Here is a 21,928-nt window from a genome sequence, read left to right as displayed (position 1 = left end):
ATTTTTTAATATTTAGCTTTGATTTGAGATCAGTTTTTATCGAAAAATAAAAAATCTATTTTCACGATATCAACTCTTATTACAAACTTGAATGAACAGTTTTTGAGCATTTCGCCCCCCCCCCCCTCTTCTCTGTATACAAAGTTTCACAAAAACGCTAAGAAAATGTTGAACATTTTTTATCACAGAATTGAAATTCTAATGATTGTTATTGTATTCTTTCAAATCACGCGATCTCGTGGTGTTTCCTTCGTGAAGTACTGTAATGTTTGTATGAAAATGCCGAAAATGACCAACTTCAAAAATTTTCAGCACGAAAGAGCAAGTTTTGTTGTATCTTTGCCTTTCTTCGGTTTCACGTTCAATCTTATCGCCTGAAACTGTTACATTCATATGCATATATTGTTCATAAAAAAAGTAATTCAAATTTTCCAGCTGACTAGTTACGCCGAAGTCGCGTTCGCTAAAACATTGATAATGTCATATTTCTTCGATCTGATGTTTGGAGTAAGTCTCAGAAAAAATGTGTTTTGCGTTCGGCTTTTGTGTTCGAATAACATTTGTATTGGCACCCGGACTTCAATTTTTGAATGCGGAAATAAAACTCAAGATCTCACAAAATAATCAGGAATCTCACATTTTTTACATGACTCGTTACTACAATATGAGTTTTGAAAAATGTGAGATTTCCAAGGTAAACGTAATATAATGAATAATCTTTGATGGCGTGAGAAAATGTGTTCAAAAGTTAATCATGGAGATCTAACAAATCATTCACGTTCATTGAGGTGTCTCACTCATCACCATGATATTTTCTTCAATTTTGATAATTGATATATGATATGGCTATTTTATTGGTTTTTATCGTCTTTTATGTAACTCATACGAGTTTTAAAAACTGTAACAGAATTGAAAATTGACGGCTTTAACGGGTTGGCTCAATAATAAGGATGATCACATTGTAAATTCGTATCATATGTACATTATTTCATTTCTCAAATAAATATTCAAGTAGAGAATGCAATACAGCGGTTTAAAATACAAAAGATGTTCTCTCAGAAATAGGAAAAAGGGATCAAAAAAAGTGTAAATAGATGTTTGATGTCTCACAATACGAAATTGTAAATCAAACTTTAATATCCATCTTAAAATTGACAATTTTATATTCAAATGTATTCAAATCACATTGAAAAATCTACGACGAGATGATTTCCCTTGTTATTTCCGACGTCCATCTTTTCACAGTAATGGGAAAGAACAAACAGATAATCTTCAAAAAAAAACACACGAGAAAGGAGGAGGATTGATAAGGAAACTTGATCTTAAGACCAAGATGTCTGCAGATTGATGAGACAGATAATAGGTAGGGAACAACATGTTTCATGTGATTACACAGTGATTCAAAGTTTTCCTCGGATTTCGCAATTATAACCGTTTGACAAAACGTTTACGTTCCCTTTCCCAGCCAGTGTCAGAATGTAACATTATAATTTTCTTACTAGTTTACATATCTTTTACATATTTCTCTCAGTTTACCAGAATCCGGAATCTTGTCTATTTGATTTTTCTTGAGCCGCTCTGGTTGTCTAATCTTTTTCTTTCTCTTTTCCCTTTACTTTCACACCTTGTCGTCGTTTACGTTTGCCATCTTCGGCATGCGAAAAAGAGATTAAAAGATTGAAAAGGAAAAGGTGTGTGCTGTGATAGGAATGAAAAGGAGACTCAAGAAGCAGAGAAGACAAATTTTCTTAGATTTGCGCGTGTTGCCAATGGTTACTATGTATGGGTTTTTGGTGGCTTCATGAGCCATCACGTGTATTTCAAATAAGACCGGAGAATTTTTAACCTCGTTTTTCTAGCACATATTTTTGATTGTGTTTTATTGTCCTTGAAGTTTCTGCACATTTCATTCTACTTTGTTTTCAGATGACGACTGCCCCTAAATACAGAACAGCTTGGAACGATGATATCGAGAGTATGCTTGTTGAACTGGTATCTGAAACACCGTGTCTTTGGAGAGTTAAAAATGAGAAAGATATTGGAGGTAGTGAGGAAGTAAGTTTTACTTCTGTTTCTGTTATTTAATAATAGAAAATACTCAAATATTCAGGTCGAATTCACTGTTATCAGTGAGCAACTGAACAAACACTTTGGAACCGCATTCACAGGCGAGTCTAATTCCTTTTTAACCAAAATAGTAAATCCTTAATATTTTCAGAAATGATGGTTACCAAAAAATGGCTTGAGTTCACTCTCCTGTTCGATGTCAAGTATGCACTAAACGGATACAAAATGGCTGACAGAGGGGTGAGTAGAACCTGCGATTGGAAAAACTAACCGAACCTATTTTCATTATAGAAAATAAAGAATAGAGACGGAAGCGTCAAGGAGGATCTTACGGAGAAGTGGATCCACTTCCACAAACTCGATTTCTTGATTGACCCGAACGCCGGCAAATTTAAAAAACCGAAGAAGTGAAAGAATTTCTACTCAGCAACTCAAATTCCAAAAAGTTTTAAATTATTTTACTTCCGATGTTATTTTTGGAACTTTTTTAAAATATCTATCAATGAATTCTTCTTTTAAAAATTTTGCCCATCTATGAAAACTTGAAAAAAAAGAAAAATGGTAAAAATGGTAAAAATAACCGACTATCTGTTTTTGGAAGTTTTTATTAAAAAACCGTAAGAAATTGTGTTGAAAAAGCTATAAAAACAGAACGAAATGTTTCACATAAAATTGCAAATCATGCCCTGCAGTTTCCCCAAAAACATTCAGACATTTGTTTTAACCGAAAAACTAATCCTACAATTTTGTTTAGATTAGAATACATATTCTTCCTTAAATCCCATTCTCCCTCAAAATTCGAAGAATTACTATACAAAAAAAGTGGGCGTTGAAATAGATTTGAGGAATTGAAACGAAAGAAAAAGGGAGCCAATTCAAATTTATGAGTGAGAGATAATACATAAATTGGAGCAGCCACGAGACTCGTTCCTTTTTTCTTCCTAGTACAACATCAGTTGAACGGGAGGCAGCTTTCTCCTCTAGTTGTGAGAATAGAGAGGCATCGAATCACCTTCAAAGGAAGAGCGGTGTTTTTCATTATAATGTCAAGCAAATAGGAGAAAGGAAATTAGTTTTCGCATAGGTACGCAGGGTTGTGTGAAGAACTGGAGTTAGTATCAATATACACATTGTTTGACACGAAAAATTATGTCAAAGAAAGTGATTTTTATACAAGTCTTTGTATTCGCTACATTTTTTTTTCGTTCTATAAAAAATACAGGTTTTTGCAAAAAACTGAAAGTTCTGCGAATAGATTTAGAACAGTTCAAAAACCCGTTACTTTTTATTAATAGTTTTTTTTAAATTTCAGTCAGGCAGTTTCAAATAAAAAACTTCAGATGGAAAAATTATTGCTCACGGTAAAAAGAAAACGTTCGATAAATTGATTCTCTTTTCTTTCAAAGCGTGACCTTTGAATTTTGATCGTGATATTTATCTTCTTTTCTTTAATATTTCTCGATCATAAAATTTCAATTTTCGTTGTTCTTTTTTGGTTCCCCCATATATCCTTCTTTCTTTCACCCTTTTAAACATGCTCGCCGCAACAAAAAATAATAAAGTAGAGAGAGAGTGAGAGAGAAGGCCAACGTGTTGTTGACCCTTCTTTCTCATCACTTTTCTCTTCCACTTTCTCTCTTTTCATTTTCTTCACCGCCAAAAGTTATCACCGCGTTCGTGGTGTAATGGTCAGCATGGATGCCTTCCAAGCATTCGACGGGGGTTCGATTCCCCCCGAACGCAGATTCCATTTTTCTTTTTTTTGACTCTTTCTTTCATTAGGAGAAAGGTTTTATCATCATAATCTGACAAACACAGAACACCATTCCGTTTTGCAACAATCTAACAGTCATATTACCAATCTGGTAATTGCATAGGAAGAAAAACGTTTACTCCGCTCATTAGTGCATTCCATTTGACCAGGTGTCCCTTCATGTTCGCGCTCAAAGGACATCGATGAGCGGAGATATGAATCTGCACCCATCTGTCATTATTTTACATATGTTATTTGAGGGAGAGAGATGGCTGCCTACTACCCCCGTTATTCTCCTGTCTATTGTTAATCGATTTTATTCTCTTCCAGTGCACAAAATCTTTTTTTTTTAACTTTTGTTATGTGAAGCTACCCCAAACAGAAACTGAGTTTTCAATTTCAGGAATGTCTTCCGGTTACGAATGTATAAAGTTGCTTGGTGAAGGGCAATATTCCCACGTTTACATGGCAAGACATGTTGAGAGCAGCACAATAGTTGCTTTGAAAAAGGTGAAAACTGATTTAAGCAGTCAAATTCCACTAATTTTTGTTCCAGATGAAACTGGAGCTCCGTAAGATTGACAATGAGAACATTCTTCGGTCAGCACTTCAAGAGATCCGAGTTCTCAAGACTACAGACCATAAAAATATCATTAAGGTGGGTTATCTAGACTATTCATTTCAAATTTCCACTACGGGACATCTCGGTCGAAATTATAAAAAAACTTCAAAGAGAACGGTATAGTGAACATAGTTGCAGTTTTTTTTATTTTGTGATCTGTGCGGACCACATGACATATCATTTTTGTGATGTAAGTTTGGCTAAAATAAGTTCTGAGGTTTTTTGGTATATCCCCGCCCGCTTCAATATGACGATTTTTATTCAGTCCAGAGAAGAGCACGAATATAAAGTTTGCTGAGATCTTCTATTTTGGTATTTTTCCTTTCTAAAAATATAACTTGATTTATTTCAAACTATCGATAGTGTTTTCAGTACTTTGGTAAAGTTCCCGACTGCACCGTTCCGGAGTTTGTATTCGAATACATGGATACGGATCTCTTCAATCTTATCAATAAGTGTTTGACTCCGTTCAGTCCTCATGTTAGCAAGAACATCATATCGCAACTCTTGATTGGTGTCGAATATTTGCATACAAACTTGATTTTGCATAGGGTAAGTTGGAAATGATTTCGAATCGAATTCGGAAACCGACAGGTTTCAGGACTTGAAACCTGCCAATTTGCTTCTGAACACTGCCGGACGTCTTAAGATTGCGGATTTCGGACTTTCTTGGTCGCAGAATACAAGTCAGAAAACTCTTGCTTATGAGGTGAACCGAGTGACATCATACCCGTATTAAAACAAATAATTTTCAGGTTGTCACTCTCTGGTATCGTGCTCCGGAACTACTCTTTCATACTTCGTCATATAAAGGTGAAATTGATATTTGGTCAATTGGATGTATCTTGGCTGAAATGATAACCAAAGTAAGTGGTATTGGCATACTTGCCAAAGAGCGGAACTGGGTTTCAGAAAAAGTTTCTTTTACATCCTCATTTTGACGATACTTTAGAAAAAATGTAATAGCATCGTCTAAAAGATTTCAACGTTTGAAATGTTTAGTTGAAGTTATAAAGCTTTGGAATTGTGGAAGAATTTCTGTTTCTGCAAACGTTTCTCGGCGTGCAATTTCTGGAGAGTTCTAGTTTTAAATAGTAATACCATTATTGAGTTAAACACATTGTGTGCGAAAAAGTGAGATTTGAATAGTGTTTCACATTAATTGCATGTAACACTCTAGTAAGGATTTGTACTGAAACGTTGGTGACTCCGATAGTCTCTTTACCTTTGATCTCCAAACGTGACATGTTATAATTTAATATGGAACAAGCAGAGGCACTGCGACAGATTCTGGAATTATAAGATTTTCAACAAGATAACTAGATTGTAGATGCTGCTGAAAGTGTCAAACTTTGTTGGAGTTACTTGGAGAACAGTCTATTGTTCTCTAAATTTAGGACTATCTTATTACTTTTATCTGTCAAAAACTTTGTTTCAGAAACCAGTATTTCCCGGTACGAGCGAAAAAGATCAACTTCGGAGAATATTCAATGTTCTCGGAGTTCCAACGACTGAGGCATGGCCAACAATGACTGAACTGAGAGGATACAAAAATATCGTGTAAGTTTTTTGATACATAATCACATTCACTAAATAAATATTGTAGAACTGACACTCAACCACCTGGATTGCCATCCATGTTCCCGAACGCCACTCTTGACGTCATCAGTTTCCTTGAGGTACCTCACTCATTAAACCTATCTAGAGCAATAGGCAACTGTCAATTTCAGAAGTGCTGGGTTATGGATCCATCTCAGCGAGCATCCTGCCAACAACTTCTCAAACATGAATACTTCACCACTTCCCCATTGAGTTGTGCAGATGAGATTTTGGGCAGTCTTGTAGATAGAGTGAGTAAAATTCAAGTAGTCGTTCTGGTAATTAAGACAAGTTTACAGCTCAAAAAGGCAAAATCTCAAGCCCCCACCAAATAGCAATCCATTCCATCGAGAAGCTCACTCCTTTACACACTTCCATTGACACCACATCATTCCCTGTTAAAATGTTCTTTTTCACGGTTTTCTTTCACTCAAAAATAAAACGTCGTTCAAAAATTTGCTACGAAGTCTTTTAGGTTGCGTTTTCAGTAGAATTAAGTTGATAGAATTTTCAGCTCCAGCCGTAAGGAATGTGGTAAGAAACACTTTCTTTGTTCATTGTTTTATCCAGACAATTCTAATGCAATTAATGATGTTAAGCGATAGAAAGGATACTATAAGTCAATATATGAGATAGTTTCAGCACAAGAGAAATATAGGTCTTTTACTTTTGATGGTTTTCAGTGGTAACTATTACGAGAGCAGCCAGAGATATTACTCGATTAGTAAACTTCCGACGCATGCTCTTTTTTGTCGTTTTTCTCACGCCTAACTTTTACTTTTTTCCGGCTTTATTTCGAAACAACTCATGATTATGATTCTCTGGAAAACGATAAAAAGTGCAGTTGTTGCTGCTTTTAACCGATTCAACACGTGTTCGAGTGACGATCAAGACCAAGTTGAATACTGTCAAGCCGAAGATGATCAATTTGAATTTGTTCGACAACTCGGAGAAGGAGCGTTTGGAACAGTGGTTCTAGTCAAGAATACGTTGAACCCAAACCTTGTCTACGCGATGAAGGAAATATCGAAAAAGGCGAGTTGGGATTATGTGAAGAATGAGTGGGCAATTCATTGTAAACTCACTAAACTATCCCACAATAATATTATCGCTTACATCAAAATGAGGAAGACGCCAGAATCGTACAAGATGTTTATGGAGTACGCTACCGTGGGTGATTTATGGGTCAAAATTCCACAAGGATCACCTCTACCACCAGTGGAAGCCCAGTCATTTTTCAAAGATCTGATCAGTGGGCTCAATTTCATGCATTCTCACGGTATTGTGCATAGAGATATCAAACCTGGAAATCTTTTGATAACCGTGAAAGAGTATAGAGGTAAGTGAAACTATTTGAGAGATAAACAACTTTTTTCCTATTGTTACAGAAGTTCTGAAGATAACTGACTTTGGATGGTCGACCCATTACTTGAAGAACAAATCTGAGATTCTTCTCACGGTTTGCGGCGGGAGTCATCCCTACATTGCACCAGAATGTTTCAATAAAGACCATCGAGGGCCACCAATTGATATCTGGGCGGCTGGAATTGTTCTAATCAATATGCTTACAAGTTACAGTCCGTGGTCAGCAGCAAAAATGTAATTAGAATAAAATGTCAATAATTATTTTTATCCATATTCCCTTCAGGAAGAATCGGCAATATAAACGTTGGTTGAAAAGGGAACGCGGCATATGGAATTCACTTGATGAGCTCACTATTGGTGAGTGGCATTTTATGAGCCAAAGATTTAATTTGTCTGTTTTCAGGTTTTATTAGGACCATTGTGGAGAGTGATTCTTGCAAACGAGCAACTATTAGCGAAATCGAAGCGAGTGACTGGTATAAGCAAAATTTTAATACTCCAGCTAAAGCAGTGATTATGGTAGCTCCAAAGAATCTCGTTTCTGCACATCATTAAACCTGACAGAGTCTATCTTTTTTGTAGTTTTTAAATGTCTATTTTCTCTATCTGTATCTGCATTCCTGTTGAAAGTTCCCTGTTCTTTTAGTTTTTTTTTAGATATTTAATTGCTATGTTACTCACACCAGCTATTATTTTCCGAAAACATATTCCTACTTTTTCAGTTTACCTCGGTTATCACTATTTTTCTTTCTTTTTTGATACCTAGTTTGACTTCATTTTTGACTTTTCCGTTTTCAATTGATTGAATTTTGAATTTGCTTTACCTTCTACTGAAGACCTAGCGAATCGACACTGTTCAAGCTGACTATCTCTATAGCATCGCTCCTGTAAGATTTTGAACTTTACTATATATTGACACACCGCTACGCTTTCATAGCTAGTGACGGATTGTTCCCATTGACGAAATGACAATAATTTATTTCAAAACTAATATAATTCAAAGATCAAGGTTGGGAGAAGTACATACTCTTCCCGTTGCTGTTGGCAACCAAAACTCGAGTATCTGAATTCATTATCTAATTAGTTCTTTCGAGCCTTACTCTCAGTTTATTTCTCTTTATTTCTGTTTTCTAGCTTGCAAGTGTTTATATTTCCGTTTGTTACAGTATCTATGTCATTTTGGAGACCAGCAATCCAATCATTACATTTGGGTCTTGAACGCTTCAGACGCAATATCAATCGAAATCGAAGAATTCAGTCGATTTTGATTGAAGGAGAAGAATGCAATGAAGTGGAATTACTTGGAAAAGGAGCGTTTGGAACAGTCGTACTCGTGAGAGCAAAAAATCATTCGGAAAAACAGTTTGCGGTCAAAATTTTATCTACCAGGAGAAATCAGACATTCTCGGCAACTGAGGTGTATTTTCTCCGTCTATTGCCTCCACACGAAAACATTATTCGAATGATTGAAATGATAAAAACTCCAGATTTCTACCAAGTGGTTTTGGAGTACGCGACTGAAGGAACATTATCGGACAAGTTAGTCGAAAATGTGCCGATGAAAGCAAAGATCGCCCAGTACTTCTTCAAACATCTAATTGAAGGACTTAGCTGTATTCATGAGCATGGCATTATGCATAATGACATAAAACCAGATAACCTTCTTATCACCAGACAGGGAGATAAAGGTTTGTTCACAATATTCATAGATTCGTTTGGAAATTACCTAACATATTTTCAGAAATATTGAAAATATCTGATTTTGGATTGTCGATGCTATTTCGGTCCGACAAGTCGGAAAGAATTTTACACTATATCAATGGCACAGACGCGTACAATGCTCCCGAAATGTACAGCAGAAGTTTTCGAGGACCACCAATCGATATTTGGGCGGCCGGAATTGTGCTCATTGTTATGCTCACAACTAAAGAACCATGGTCAAAAGCAGTACGGTGAGTTTGTTAGGAGAATAATTTCGATACTGAAAAATAAAACTTTTATCATAATGAATTATAACTATTTCTAGCACCAACCGCTCTTATTTGTACTGGATAGTGGGAGAACAGGGGATATGGGAACACATTGATGACTTTTCACTTGGTAAGTGGATGACTGATGTTCTCTAGAATTCCTATAATAGTTTTTTAGATTTCATCAAGACTATTCTTCAATTTGATCCAGCCATCCGGGCTGCTATCCCAACAATCAAACAAAGTCCGTGGTATCGACACGATTTCAACACTGCATCTTGAAAAGGGCAACTGATCAAGAAAAAAAAATTGAATAATCTATTTACTTTTGACCATTAACTATTGAGATATAATCACTCTTGATTAATATTCAGATCGTCTGAAAACGACAATTATATCATTATAATTTTAAATGCTATAAACATTTTTTTTATTTCTATTTTTTCTTCTTTAAAGTCTTCAGTTCTTACAAAACAAACTAGACGAAGAAAAATATACACTTGCAATGGAAGATGAGCAATACCATAAAGTTAAAGGTGCTTGGAAAAGGCAAATTCGGTGAAGTTGTGCTTATGAGAAACAAAACGAATGTAGATGAAGTTTATGCTTTAAAACAGAAACCTTTTATCAATGATTTTCTGGACAGAGAAACGTTGTTTCCGATTTTGGTTTATCAACTTACTATTCTTGTGAAGGAAAAGAAGTTATGCTCTCCGGACCCACTGGTACTAACGTCTACATGGCTCCTGAATGTTTTGCGAAAGAATACCGAGGACCTCCAACTGACATTTGGTCGTCTGGTATGGTTCTTCTGTTTATGCTTATTGGTAAACGCTCTTGGCGTATTGCGAAAGAGTGAGTTCATAAAAATTACGTAGAATTCGGAAGTTACGTTTTGCTTTCAGAGAAGACTTGAATTAGAAAACTTGGATGAATGGACACTATGAACCAGGGACGAGCGGTAACCCGGCAATCCGAAAATTGCCGATTTCAAAAATCGGCAAATTTCTGCAAACTTCGGAAACTTTCGGCAACATGTAATGATAAGGATTTTTCCTTAGTCGGGAGAAAAAAACAAAGTACACTATATTTTGCCAGTGATAGTGGCTTTGAATAAATGAGAGTATTTTCCCATTTTATCGAAAAACATTCAAACATTTTTTAGAAAAGCAAGAAATATTGTCTTTTGTATTACATTTGTCGAATTCAGCTTGAGAATAGGACAGATTTAGAAAAAAAACTGCATAAAACATTGCCCAAAAAAAAGTCGGCGACCCGGCAACGGCATTGCCGCTTGTCCCTGCTATAAACTATCGGAAGAAATAGGAAGTTTTGCGCTCGGTGAATGAATATCAGTTCAGCTACTATGAAAAAAAAACTCATTACATATAAATTTCATCAACACGATAGTAAGTATTTATCCGGAAGAGCGTGCCACAATCATGGCTATTAAAGTGCACTCATATTTCTCCTCTATCAGTCTTCTAATTCTACTAACTTCTCAAATTACAAAATATTGGGAAATTCTTCATAAAACTTTATTGCACTCTATAGCGTTTGAACAAAAAGTTTTGAATACTGTTGACATGAAATATTTTTAAAAAAAATAGAAAACGCACTATTGTGGCGTGGCCGAACGAGATGGGCTTTGTTTTGGTGAACGGGAACGTTCATGGTTGCGATCATCACGGGGAGATGAGATGCGGCACGTACTACGGAGCAAACGGGAGTGTGGCTCAGAGCGAGAGCGGGAACGAGAACAATCACGGCTTCCACGTCTTCTTTTCTTTTCCTCACGAACACGTATTTAGGTGGTTTCTCCCTCTGTCGTTTCTCAAAACAACTGACATTATAAAACCGGAACTTTCTACCATCGAACTTTCGGATAGCATACTTCACGTCGTAACTTGTAAACTCTACTATTCCAAAGACAATATCTTTTATCGACTGCATGTAGTCTTTTAGGTCATGCCATCGTGTGGGCCGTGGAAGATTTGTGACTCGTATACGAAAATTGAACTTTCGTTGAGGTCCATTTCTAAAAAAAAACAAAGCTAGAAATTTATTATAATCTGATGTTTAACACTGACCTGTGATCTGAAAACTCAACAAATGCGAATGATGGACCACGGCAGGTTTTCAAGTCAATATATCTGACTCTTCCATATTTGTAGAATAGATCTCCGATTTCTTTTGTTCGGACATCATTAGGCAAGTTCCCAACATAAATTTGGGTTTCATCGCGCGTAACCATTGATTCTCTGAAAAATTTATTTGATAGTCGAGTGAAAACCCGTTAACGTCAAACGAAAATTAAAGAAGCTTAAGAAAAATGAGTTGATCCTCTTTTTGCACCATGCATACATAAAGCTCTGGACACCATTTGCCAAGGGGGACTGTGAGAAAATAGCAGGTGTATACGGCACAGAGAAGGTAGGATTAAGCTACAAATAGGGATTAGAGAGCAATTGTGGCTCTCCTGTTGGCATATGGTGCCCTTAGATACCATACTGCGGGTAGCGGGTAGAGACGCAAGTGAGGAGGTAGTCGAAGCAGGTGGTAACAAATGATGAACTTGTTTATTGACAAATTCAGGTAGTCAGAAAATACTGGAAAGATTATGACTAGGAAACAATACAAACCATACTACGCAATAAAGGAAACTAAAAGATTCAACGTCATCTTTTTTCTAACAACGAGCTTCTCTATTAGATTCATCGGAGTAGTCAAAAAAGATTTTCGCCAGGTACTCGGAATAAAAAAGCCATAGCAATAGTTTTATCTACAATAGGATTTCGATAAACATTGCATATATGAAATTTGATAAGAGTGTACACTAATGCATAAACAAATCTTGTGAAAATTTGATGCAGTTTTGTTCTTCCCAAACAGTCAAGCGAAAGAACAAAAAGAAAAAATTCTGGAATGTATTATCGAAATAAAAAAGTTCCGACATTTTTTACCGACGCGTGTTTGCGGACTTAGTGCTAAATTTGATAATTTAGCACTAAGTCCGCAAAGACGTTTCGGTAAAAAATGTCGGGACTTTTTTGTTGCGACAATACAGGTAAGATAAAGAACAGATCTAAACTGCGCCAAAGCAATGTGCAAAAATTTATTATTAGGAAACAATTTTCGTAATTTATCCCAATTCCTATGTGACATGTAAACCTGAAGAAAGTAGTGGAGAGATATAATGACCAAAATAATTTTATTTATTTTATGCGTAAGGATTATGTAGCAGTAAAACTAATATTTTCAAAATTGGAATGAAATAATTTAATTTTTTGCATAATACAGCAAAAACTACACACTTTAGTGGTTTTCAAACCATCTGTGCTTGTAATAAGATAGCCTCGTAACTTTTGAATTTTCTGAACTCGTTTTGTTTTGTTAATTATTGTGTTTTTCTGATTCATTCGTTTTAATTGCATGAACTTCAATTTTTTATCTTCCCGTTCCTTTAATATTTGACTCCAAGTCTCTCTTTACCTTTGTTTTCTCTTTTCACCTCAATCACCACAAATCACATGAAAATATGCAATGGGAATATGACTCGGTCACACTCTCCATTTTTGCCTGTTTCTCTCACTTTCTTCTCTCGGGCTTCTCAATCTGAGCCCGAAATGAGCTGCACAATGGGAGCCACGCTTAGTGTGTTTCCTCTCTACTCGTATTTAATCAATGCATCACACAAAGTTTCCGCTGGCTGCTGGCAGCTCCTCCCTGCAGCGTCTTCTACTATCGTTGTCGTCATGATCACTATAGTTACCACATGCTCCAACTGTCGGCTGTCTCCAGCTTGGAGAGCAATTCATCTGTTTCTCGGTGTCTCTTGTTTTAACAAAGTATTTTCTCAACATACTGGGCAGAGACAGAGGGCTTGGTTGGTGATAAGCAAAATAAAATTGGGAGTGGGAGAGGAAACGAGAGAAACGAAGCCAGAAGAGAAAAAAAGGATAAAGAAGAGGGTGAACGATGACGATGAATTCTGAAGCCTTTCGAACAAAATAGTTAGAAGACGAGAATTGGTCGGGATCATTGTAAACGGACTACATAAGCGGAAGAAACTAGTGAAGACACTAAACAAGTTTTGATGAACTCCAAATATTATTAATCCAAGAAAAAACTACACTTTAAGGAGGTGAAATATGAAGACTTTGTAAAAAACATAAGAATCGTTCTGTAAAAATTAATTGCGATTTTTATGGATGATCAAAAATCTTTACTTAAAACAACATCAAAGAAATGAAGCCTGAACGTTTAATGAATTGAACTAGAATTGATTTTAGGGAAATGATTCGAAAGGGTTCAAAATTCTTTTTCAACATGAAGAGATCGGAAAAAAAACGGAAATTCAACCAAAATAGAGCCTTGGTCGTAAAATTACTTGATTCTTTTAGTTTCTTTTTCGTTTTAGTGTATTCAAACTTTTCCGATCTTTCAACAGTAAATTTTGTTTCATTCTGTGTTATTCAGTAATTCAAATTCATTATAAACTGTTAATTTAAGATTCAAACTTAGAAAATGAAACAATTCGTTTTAGTTTTTTAAAGAATCTGATCATGAGTTGTGCTCATAACTTTAAATTCCCGATTCTAGTGTCTTTTAAAAAGTTTTCCTGTCCCGTTTCCGGTTAATGGTTCCTGAAATGTTTCCGTAATCTAAAAAATATGACGTGTTTCTCGATGTTTACTTCCTTATTTCTTCTTATTCTTTTCTTAGATCTGGGGATAATCCAGCCTTTATCCAAAACTTCTAACATATCATGCGCTTTTTCGGTTGTTTTTCCTTGTGGTATCATAAAAATGTTCTATGGTTTCATGTTATGTAGGTAGTTAGACTATGTGCACTGGAAAAGGATTATTTTCTTTTGAGACCAAGAGTTCTTCATCAAACATGACTGAATTATTTTTGAATTCAAGCAAAGAAAACAATGTTCTACTACACATCACGTTTTGAATCCTTATGATATTGTGGTTTCAGTACTCTACATCAGTTTAACGTATTGAGCTTCGTATGAACACTAGTGAGAAATCTCTGATCTTAACTGAATAAAATCTTTATCGCTCTCCTCATTTCTAATTCAATTTCTCAGTTGCAAGCTCTATTTCTCGTTCACCTCCAATCACCTTTTGCATGATTTCTACTTCCTTCACATTTTATTACCCGAGTGCATTCTGAGTGCTGCTTCATCATATCATAGATCTTGTCCAGCTCATAAGATCACGAAGAAATATGTTCTGTGTGCACTTTCATTTGGTCATCTGTTTGAGTGGAAGACGTCAATATTTTGCATTCTGGTTCTTGTTTTCTGATTTCAAGTTTGCTCTGCTTGAAAACTCAGACTTTAGTTTTTAAAATTCTTGTTTTCGTTAGTGGTATTTTTTTTCAATTTGAACCTTCTTTTTTTAATCCTTCAGTAATAAGTTTTTCATAGATCGAAAGTCTTTCACATCAAGAATGGAATTCGATAGACTGTTTACTGAGAAAAACCATCCGATGAGACGAATATCTGATGTCACAATGGTACATTCAATTCAACAAAAATATCTATTCATGGTTCCATAAAACTTTCAGACTGTCCATCCACCATTTGAAAATGATGACATTGTTGAAATAGCTCGTTCACGCCCTCCTCCTTCACAGAAAAAGCCAGCGCCTCCGAAAAAACCAAGAGTGAGTTCTTTCATTTTTTTTCGATATCATAAAACTAATATTTCAAGAAGAAAGAAGAGTTTTTTCCTCATATCAAAGTGCCTGTGGTGCCAAGACCAAGACCACCACCAAGACCGAAGCCAAAACCGAAACCAAAAAAAACACCAGGTTCTTCTCACGCTGCTGCTGCTCTCAAAGCGGCTTTAGAAACACCTGCGGAGTGAGTATTTCTTGAAATGGAAATAGTATGCGTTTCTAATAACAACAACTCTTTCAGACCCTATATATCTGTTTTGACGGCTGAAGGTTTTGAACACTATATGGAGGTTTTGTGAGTTGTATCGCAGCGTGTACAATCCTTCTCATCAATTTTTTCAGTCGCCGAAGACCACCAGTCGACCTGGAGTTCCTTAACAAACCAGTTTTTGGGGCTGGTCTTGCAGGTATTAATGTCAATTTTGTCTCGAAAACTGTAAAGTTACGCATTTTTCAGTTCCACTTGCACCAACTTCAGCTGTTCAAGTTTCTGACACTCTGACTTCTCAAAAAGTGGATAGACCGTGAGTGAATATAGTTTATGTTTGTTTCTTTCTCTGTTAGCTCGGCACAGTTCTTACAACTGCGCTCCACCGAAATCCCATAAGGAAATATCTCTTTTTCTCCGAGTCTCTCACTTTTGCACGAAATTTTCTTTGGAGCGCGGTTGAAAGACGCTTGTAGTGCTAATATAACTTTCTTTTTTTCCAGTCCATCTAATGGCAACTCGTTTGTTACACCAACTAGAGAATCTTCAAGAGTTGGCCCTATGGATGAGATTAGAGAGCAGAATTCAGGACAGGCTATGATGGAAGTGAGTCATTTAACGAGTCCAAACAAATTCTCATTTTTCTATGACTTACAGGCATGTGAACCAGAAATTCCTGGAATTGTGCGTTGTAACCCAACCGGTCAACTACATCGAACATGCTTACATAACTACGCAATAGAAGTATATCCGCAGAACAGACCGTGGTTAATGAATGTTGAAGAAAAACGAGACAGTTCAGGTCAAATTACCCCGCCAGCAAGCTTTTCCCATATGCCGGAACCAGCTGCAACTCAACCAGTTTTTCCTGCACAACCAATTCGCCCAATACCAATTCTGAGCTACGGATTGGCATCTTGGGTTATAACTAAACAGAGTCAACTTCAAAATTTACCAAGTCTTACTGGAAATATTCCGAAGCAACCAACATACAATAGATGATAATTATTAATGATATATGATAATTATCAATTGCAGATTATTTTTGTCAAAAAACGCATTATAATTTGTTTTTTCACGAGAAAAACCAATAAAAATGAGTACATTTCAAAAGTTGTTATGTTTTACAGATTATACATGAAGTTTTAGGTTTGAATAAAACAGTGGCACTGTTGATGGTATTCATATGTATAAGTATGAAGGTATCAAAAGGTAGAGAAGAAGAACAATAAGTGTGGAGTCAGAAAAAAGAAGTATGTGATGAGGTTTTCGATAAGAATGAAATATTAAAAACAGAAAAAAAATGAAGAATAGCTACACATGACAAGAAAAACGATATTGAGATAGAAACGAGTAAATTGTACAAAGAAGACCTCTATAAACTTAACTCGTGAATACTGAAATTTCATAATAATTTTCAAAAAAGTATTCAATTTAAAAAGAACTAAAAATTCTTACATTCTTGTAGTCTAATTCATTTTTAATACTGCTACAACCAAACTAAATAAGAACTAAAAACACAGAAGTATGAATGGATGCGAATAAAAAACCAAAGAATCAGAAAGATAATGGTTGAAGGTAAAAACGACTTGTGAGAAATCAATTTCATGATTAATAATAAAATGGAAATATTTTTGACGTAAACCTGGATGATGTAGTATTCCAATTGATTGTTGACAGAAAACGGTCTCTTTCAGTGCCACTGCTCTTGGGAAACGCATGGGCTGTAAAACAATGGTTTTTGAAGTTTTCTTCTCTATTGTGTTCTAAGAAACTAAAATTGTTTTTGAATCTACCAAATATTTGACATCGATTAAGTAAACAAAGTTACAGACCTTTCCACTCACCTATTGCCACATGTATAGAAAAATGGAGGTGTTGATGGATATTCAGATGTGAAATGAGAAAAAGGATGGACTTGTTGAATTGGTCTACTTGTAGTTCCAATCCATCTGCCATTGTTACGTCCTCGATATTGCATGATTGGCAGCTCTTGATAAATAGGCTGAGGCATTGGCTGCTCTTGATAAATAGGCTGAGGCACTGGCTGGTATTCATTTGGTCCGTGTCTTTTTCTGCCAGAAGGGTGACGGCGTGGAGAAGGAAGTCCGGGTGGCCTTTTCAATAATTTAACTGGTTCTTGTACTACTGGCTTCGATTTGACGGGTGTGGGATCTTCAGGCGGTGAATAAGTGTATCCAGGAATTGGAAAGAAGAAAGCACCTGGAATATGAGTTTTATGAACTAATTTAGAGCGAAAGTATATACCATAGTGGCCACTGATTGAATCGAGGACATCTGGATAAGTAGACGGAAATGGTGGCGGAGCAGTGATTCTGAAAGAAAACAAAAGTTGTTTGAACAATGGTTTTGATTCTTACTTTTTGAACTCAAAGAAGTGAACATTGTGTTCTTGAGCAAACCTCTTCATATTTTCCACGTGCTTTTTGTATTTTTCTTCAGAAGCTCTGTGCTGTAACTCCTAACTCACTTTGATCTAAACCGTCAAATGGCTAGACTCACCGCGGGAAGAAGATCTTCTGGATCGCCGAGTGGAATGTCCGGCTCCTGGTAAGAAACTTGGTGTGATGAAAATGCAAACATATCATAATCTACCGGAACAGTTTTTCTTTTTTGATCCATTTCTGACATTTTTGAACCAAACTGTACTGAATAAATACTAAAAATAGTTGTAGCACCAAATATATAGCCAAGTCTGTAAGAAGATGATGTTTCTTATTATTACAATTTTATGTGATAAGTGATAACAAAAATGAAGGAATAGAAAGAAAGAATAGAAAAAGAAGAAAACACGAAAAACGCGATAATATGGGGTTGCCAAAATCTCCGGGGAGTTGTAGACGTGAGTGAAGAGAAATATTATGTGGGCGTTGAGAATGATTCAGATTTTTAGGAGTGATTACTGATAATTGAAACTCATTTGTCTATGCTTTTGTCAGAAAGAAGACCAAACGGAGATAAATTCAAAACATTTTGAAAACAATGCTGATATACAGTTATCTCGGGTTTACGAAAAGCGTACATCACTAGAGTTCTGTACAGATAAGTATTTATATTTGAATAATTTATTCTGACAGAACACTCACGACAGATACGTTTTTAAGCTCATAATTGACGTTGTGCTCTATACGATTATACCTTTGCGGTGTCTTAAGGTTATTCACGTAATTATGGTATTTAATTACCGCCAGGCCGACAAAAAATAGGGTAAGTCTCGCAATAGCGGCAGGTGTTTTTGGAAGTGTAAGAACCGTATTAGTCAAATCACTTGCGGAGGACACACACACAGACATGAACACATTTTTTGGCTAGTAGCAAAAATTGAGTTATTCAGAAATTAAGAATACAAGAAAAAAAGATGCCAAGAAGACTTCATGAAACGGAACAAAAATTTCTTAACACGTCAAAATTGGGAACAGGGGTATGCCAAGAGGGCGAAATTGTATCCAATATCCTACTGGTAACAAAATTGACCAACACGATTAATTATGTGCTTGTCTTGGTAAGATAATAACATACACTAGCTAATAATCCTATTTTCTGATTATATCCAGATCATGTCTTAGGCGTGGTCACGCCCACTCATGTAGCATTGATATATTTTTTAATGAATATGACAAAAGCGAAACAAATATTCGAGTTCATAGTTCAACATAATTGTATACATCTTCATTCATGTTGACAAAAAAACTGTTCAGCAATAAAAAAGTCGTTTTGGATGATATGGACCCCAATTATAAGATCAAGTCCAGATCAAGAAATGAGAAATCAACAACGTTGAAAATATTAAAATTGTTGGCAGATCACTGTATCGCAATCTATCGATTTTATTTATACGATTTATTTATTGAGGAGAAATAAAATTACATGAATGGTAGTTTGTGTGAAAAAGTGGATAGATATTAGAGCAATTAGTGAAAAATGAGCGTATCGATGAAAGGAAGAGTTAAGTGAGACAAACACATTTTATGAATTCGTAGCAAAGTTCCAATTGATGTTGACCAGGTTCAGATGTGACAAAGCTGTGATGAATCAAACGGTTCTAAAACTGGGTCATCCTTAGGGCGTTCTTGTATGATTTTGATCTGAAAATTGAATGATGTGAGAATTCTTCTGTTGGAAGATGAATATCAAGACAATATGCATGCAATGTAGGACAAAATCAATTTTTGTCGCTGGCACTATCTGATGTGTTGCCTGTGAACCAACTCTTACTTTTGATAAGTCGGGTTTCACTGAAGCGTTTATTGGCTGCAATGACACTGCTTTTTTCTGCAAAGTGAAAAGTTGTCAGAGATGGACACCGTTGGAATATTACCTCCATTGGCACAAGGGATTTCACTGTTGCAGATGATGTTTTTGAACACTCTTTCACGTAGCGAACGGCGTTGCCCATGATACCACTAAACTTGCTAATTGACAAAAAACTTGTGTAGGCTGAAGAAGTGAGAAAAGAAAAAAAAGTTCCGAAAAAAGAAACGGGAAGAGAACTCCTAATAATTATAATCTATTGCCCCTCTCCGAGTTCTATCCTTCAGATTTGATTGCTGCATCCATGCTCCGCCCCTCACATAGTACTACTTTCGTTTTCGAAGCTGACAACTGGTTGTTCTGTTCTCTATAGTAAGAGATCAGAACAAACATGTGCAATATAAACATAAATAACAAAATTGGTGGGTTTGAGACGTAGAAAACAACTAATAAAAAGTTCCTGGTTTTAAATATACCGTCATCATAGTGTTGTAGCTGAAGAAAAAATGACAAAATTAAAATTTATCCATCTTTTGACCAATTATGATCGTCTATTCAAGATGACCCAGCTTATATGACTTTCACGCCAATTGTCTTACATCTTTTTCTAGCTGAGATTTTGCGTTTTGCCAATTTCATTGTCTGAACCGTGGTTTCGCTAAGCCATGTTCAAATCTTGGTTTTGCACAATCGTTGTTGTTTGCATTATCTGGATCGAAATACCTTTATTTATTTTTGGAGAAAAATATATTTTGAGAATATTGAAGGCATTTCTAGTTTAATTACATATAATTTAAGACTTGCTGACGCATGTAGAGTTTGATGAAATCGAACGTCATGTATATTTATCACACAGAGTTAAAGGGAATTCATGTGGGAAGAGAGACAAAAGTTTAATTAACAGTATTATCAATTCACCAATCCAAAATCATATGATATAGTCGATTCAGGAAAAAAACAGTGTATATTAATATTGTATGTAATCAGAATGTGATTATTCCTCATTTGCGTTTTGGATGAAGCGTGACGGCGAGTACGAAAATGATTGCGATACCGGTTGCGATGACGATGATTTGAAGTAAATGAAGAAGAGCAATCAGGATCCTTCACACTCTTTGATTTTCGACCTATTGGTACCGTAGCGAAAGCTGACTGTCAAGAGCACATTCAATATTCCGATTCTGTTCGGATGATAAAAATCATGGGCAAAAACATGAGAAGAGCAGAAGATAGAAAAAGGTGTATGTTAATATGTGACTCACACATTGAGTAGTGCAAAAACGCGACGGAAAAAAAGTTACTGGAAGCACTCGATGTTTGTAGTAGCTAAGCAAAATTGATGTGGAACTTTAAAAAAATTGAATCATTTTGTTAAATAGAGAAAAACTCTGTTGCACAAGACTGAATTTTAACAAATAATACCAAGAAGCATGCTTTTCCAAATTCATTTTCGTGGTTGTCAAATAGTTGTTTGTGACGATAAATAAGGAAAAATAACTTATAAAATGAATTGAACGGAAGAGGAAAAAAAGAAAGTGTACAGTGTTGATTTCCGATTCATACATGTTCAAAAACGTGTATTTGAATTCCTGAGACTCTTTCGTGAATGTGTACTCACATATAAACATTTTTGCTCGCTACAATTCTCCTTGAAACTCTATCTCATTTTTACTCGTATTGAAATCTAAATGCAAGATGGAAAAAAAATCTAGTCACTTGAAAATCAAACCATTGAAAACTGTGAATTAGAATGACGGTGATTACTTTTAGTCATATTAATGGGTCGTGGTTGATGTTATGTTTTACTTTTTATTTGTGCTGGTAAAAAATTTGTCAATAAGAAAGATTATATTAAGTTGAAGAAATTTCCACTACTTTGCAAGAAGGTTTACACAAAAAAAGAAGATAACACGGATCATGTCAAAGTAGATGATGGCGTACAGTAAACATAGTAAAACTCTCGTTTTTATCAATATTGTCGATAATTTAAATATCGCAAGATTACGATGTAATTCTTTAAATTTTACAGTTTATCGAAATAAAACTTTTACCGCAGTTTCATATTCGTCACAATTCATAAAAAAACAGAGCCAAAATAATCGAATAATCTTTTCCCTTGGTCAAAACGTTCACTGTTCTGCTCTTGCTGATTGTTTTGTTATTTATTGTATTTTTATCAATTTTTGTTTCCAAAAAGTGTTTTTTCTTTACTCTCTTTTCATTAATACTTAAATGACACAAGCTACACACAAAACGTGAGGGGGCGACCTCATTCTCCTCCTCCACGAGAAATGCACCCGTTATTTGTCACTGGCGCGTTTCTCGATGCACGCGCGTTTGTCGATGCGCTGCGGTTCTCTCCTTTCTCATTACTTGTC

General features: G+C 35.7%; 7 protein-coding genes across 7 annotated transcripts; 5 read left to right on the top strand and 2 right to left on the bottom strand.

Annotated features, from left to right (window-relative positions):
* Nucleotides 1–201: 201 nt before the first annotated feature.
* GCK72_023091 (uncharacterized protein) lies at nt 202–2,478 on the top strand (the record flags this gene model as incomplete). The annotated part of the gene is made up of 6 exons (XM_053735227.1): nt 202–267; nt 436–507; nt 1,927–2,055; nt 2,111–2,129; nt 2,219–2,307; nt 2,359–2,478. The coding sequence occupies 6 exons, from the start codon at nt 202–204 to the stop codon at nt 2,476–2,478; spliced, it is 495 nt and encodes a 164-aa protein (XP_053578793.1).
* Nucleotides 2,479–4,225: 1,747 nt separating this feature from the next.
* GCK72_023090 (uncharacterized protein) lies at nt 4,226–6,376 on the top strand (the record flags this gene model as incomplete). The annotated part of the gene is made up of 9 exons (XM_003103346.1): nt 4,226–4,330; nt 4,377–4,478; nt 4,815–4,994; nt 5,044–5,151; nt 5,198–5,308; nt 5,881–6,002; nt 6,049–6,121; nt 6,173–6,292; nt 6,341–6,376. 9 exons carry the CDS (start codon nt 4,226–4,228, stop codon nt 6,374–6,376), a joined length of 957 nt encoding a protein of 318 aa, XP_003103394.1.
* Nucleotides 6,377–6,848: 472 nt separating this feature from the next.
* Nucleotides 6,849–7,961, top strand: GCK72_023089 (uncharacterized protein; the record flags this gene model as incomplete). The annotated part of the gene is made up of 4 exons (XM_003103206.2): nt 6,849–7,380; nt 7,430–7,640; nt 7,690–7,763; nt 7,810–7,961. 4 exons carry the CDS (start codon nt 6,849–6,851, stop codon nt 7,959–7,961), a joined length of 969 nt encoding a protein of 322 aa, XP_003103254.2.
* Nucleotides 7,962–8,577: 616 nt separating this feature from the next.
* On the top strand, nt 8,578–9,658 carry GCK72_023088 (uncharacterized protein; the record flags this gene model as incomplete). Its single annotated transcript, XM_003103306.2, has 4 exons — nt 8,578–9,094; nt 9,148–9,358; nt 9,433–9,506; nt 9,555–9,658. The coding sequence occupies 4 exons, from the start codon at nt 8,578–8,580 to the stop codon at nt 9,656–9,658; spliced, it is 906 nt and encodes a 301-aa protein (XP_003103354.2).
* Nucleotides 9,659–10,924: 1,266 nt separating this feature from the next.
* Nucleotides 10,925–11,630, bottom strand: GCK72_023087 (uncharacterized protein; the record flags this gene model as incomplete). The annotated part of the gene is made up of 2 exons (XM_003103314.2): nt 10,925–11,414; nt 11,467–11,630. The coding sequence occupies 2 exons, from the start codon at nt 11,628–11,630 to the stop codon at nt 10,925–10,927; spliced, it is 654 nt and encodes a 217-aa protein (XP_003103362.2).
* A 3,209-nt stretch (nt 11,631–14,839) lies between these two features.
* GCK72_023086 (uncharacterized protein) lies at nt 14,840–16,280 on the top strand (the record flags this gene model as incomplete). Its single annotated transcript, XM_003103261.2, has 8 exons — nt 14,840–14,905; nt 14,957–15,055; nt 15,103–15,254; nt 15,312–15,365; nt 15,413–15,477; nt 15,528–15,594; nt 15,782–15,884; nt 15,936–16,280. The coding sequence occupies 8 exons, from the start codon at nt 14,840–14,842 to the stop codon at nt 16,278–16,280; spliced, it is 951 nt and encodes a 316-aa protein (XP_003103309.2).
* Nucleotides 16,281–17,121: 841 nt separating this feature from the next.
* GCK72_023085 (uncharacterized protein) lies at nt 17,122–17,930 on the bottom strand (the record flags this gene model as incomplete). The annotated part of the gene is made up of 4 exons (XM_053735226.1): nt 17,122–17,501; nt 17,547–17,614; nt 17,660–17,751; nt 17,802–17,930. 4 exons carry the CDS (start codon nt 17,928–17,930, stop codon nt 17,122–17,124), a joined length of 669 nt encoding a protein of 222 aa, XP_053578792.1.
* Between the last annotated feature and the right edge of the window lie 3,998 nt (nt 17,931–21,928).

This window comes from Caenorhabditis remanei, chromosome X, assembly GCF_010183535.1.
Source record: "Caenorhabditis remanei strain PX506 chromosome X, whole genome shotgun sequence".
NCBI classification, from domain to species: domain Eukaryota; kingdom Metazoa; phylum Nematoda; class Chromadorea; order Rhabditida; family Rhabditidae; genus Caenorhabditis; species Caenorhabditis remanei.
Note: the sequence above shows the minus strand (reverse complement) of the source record. Positions and strands in the feature narration are given on the sequence as shown.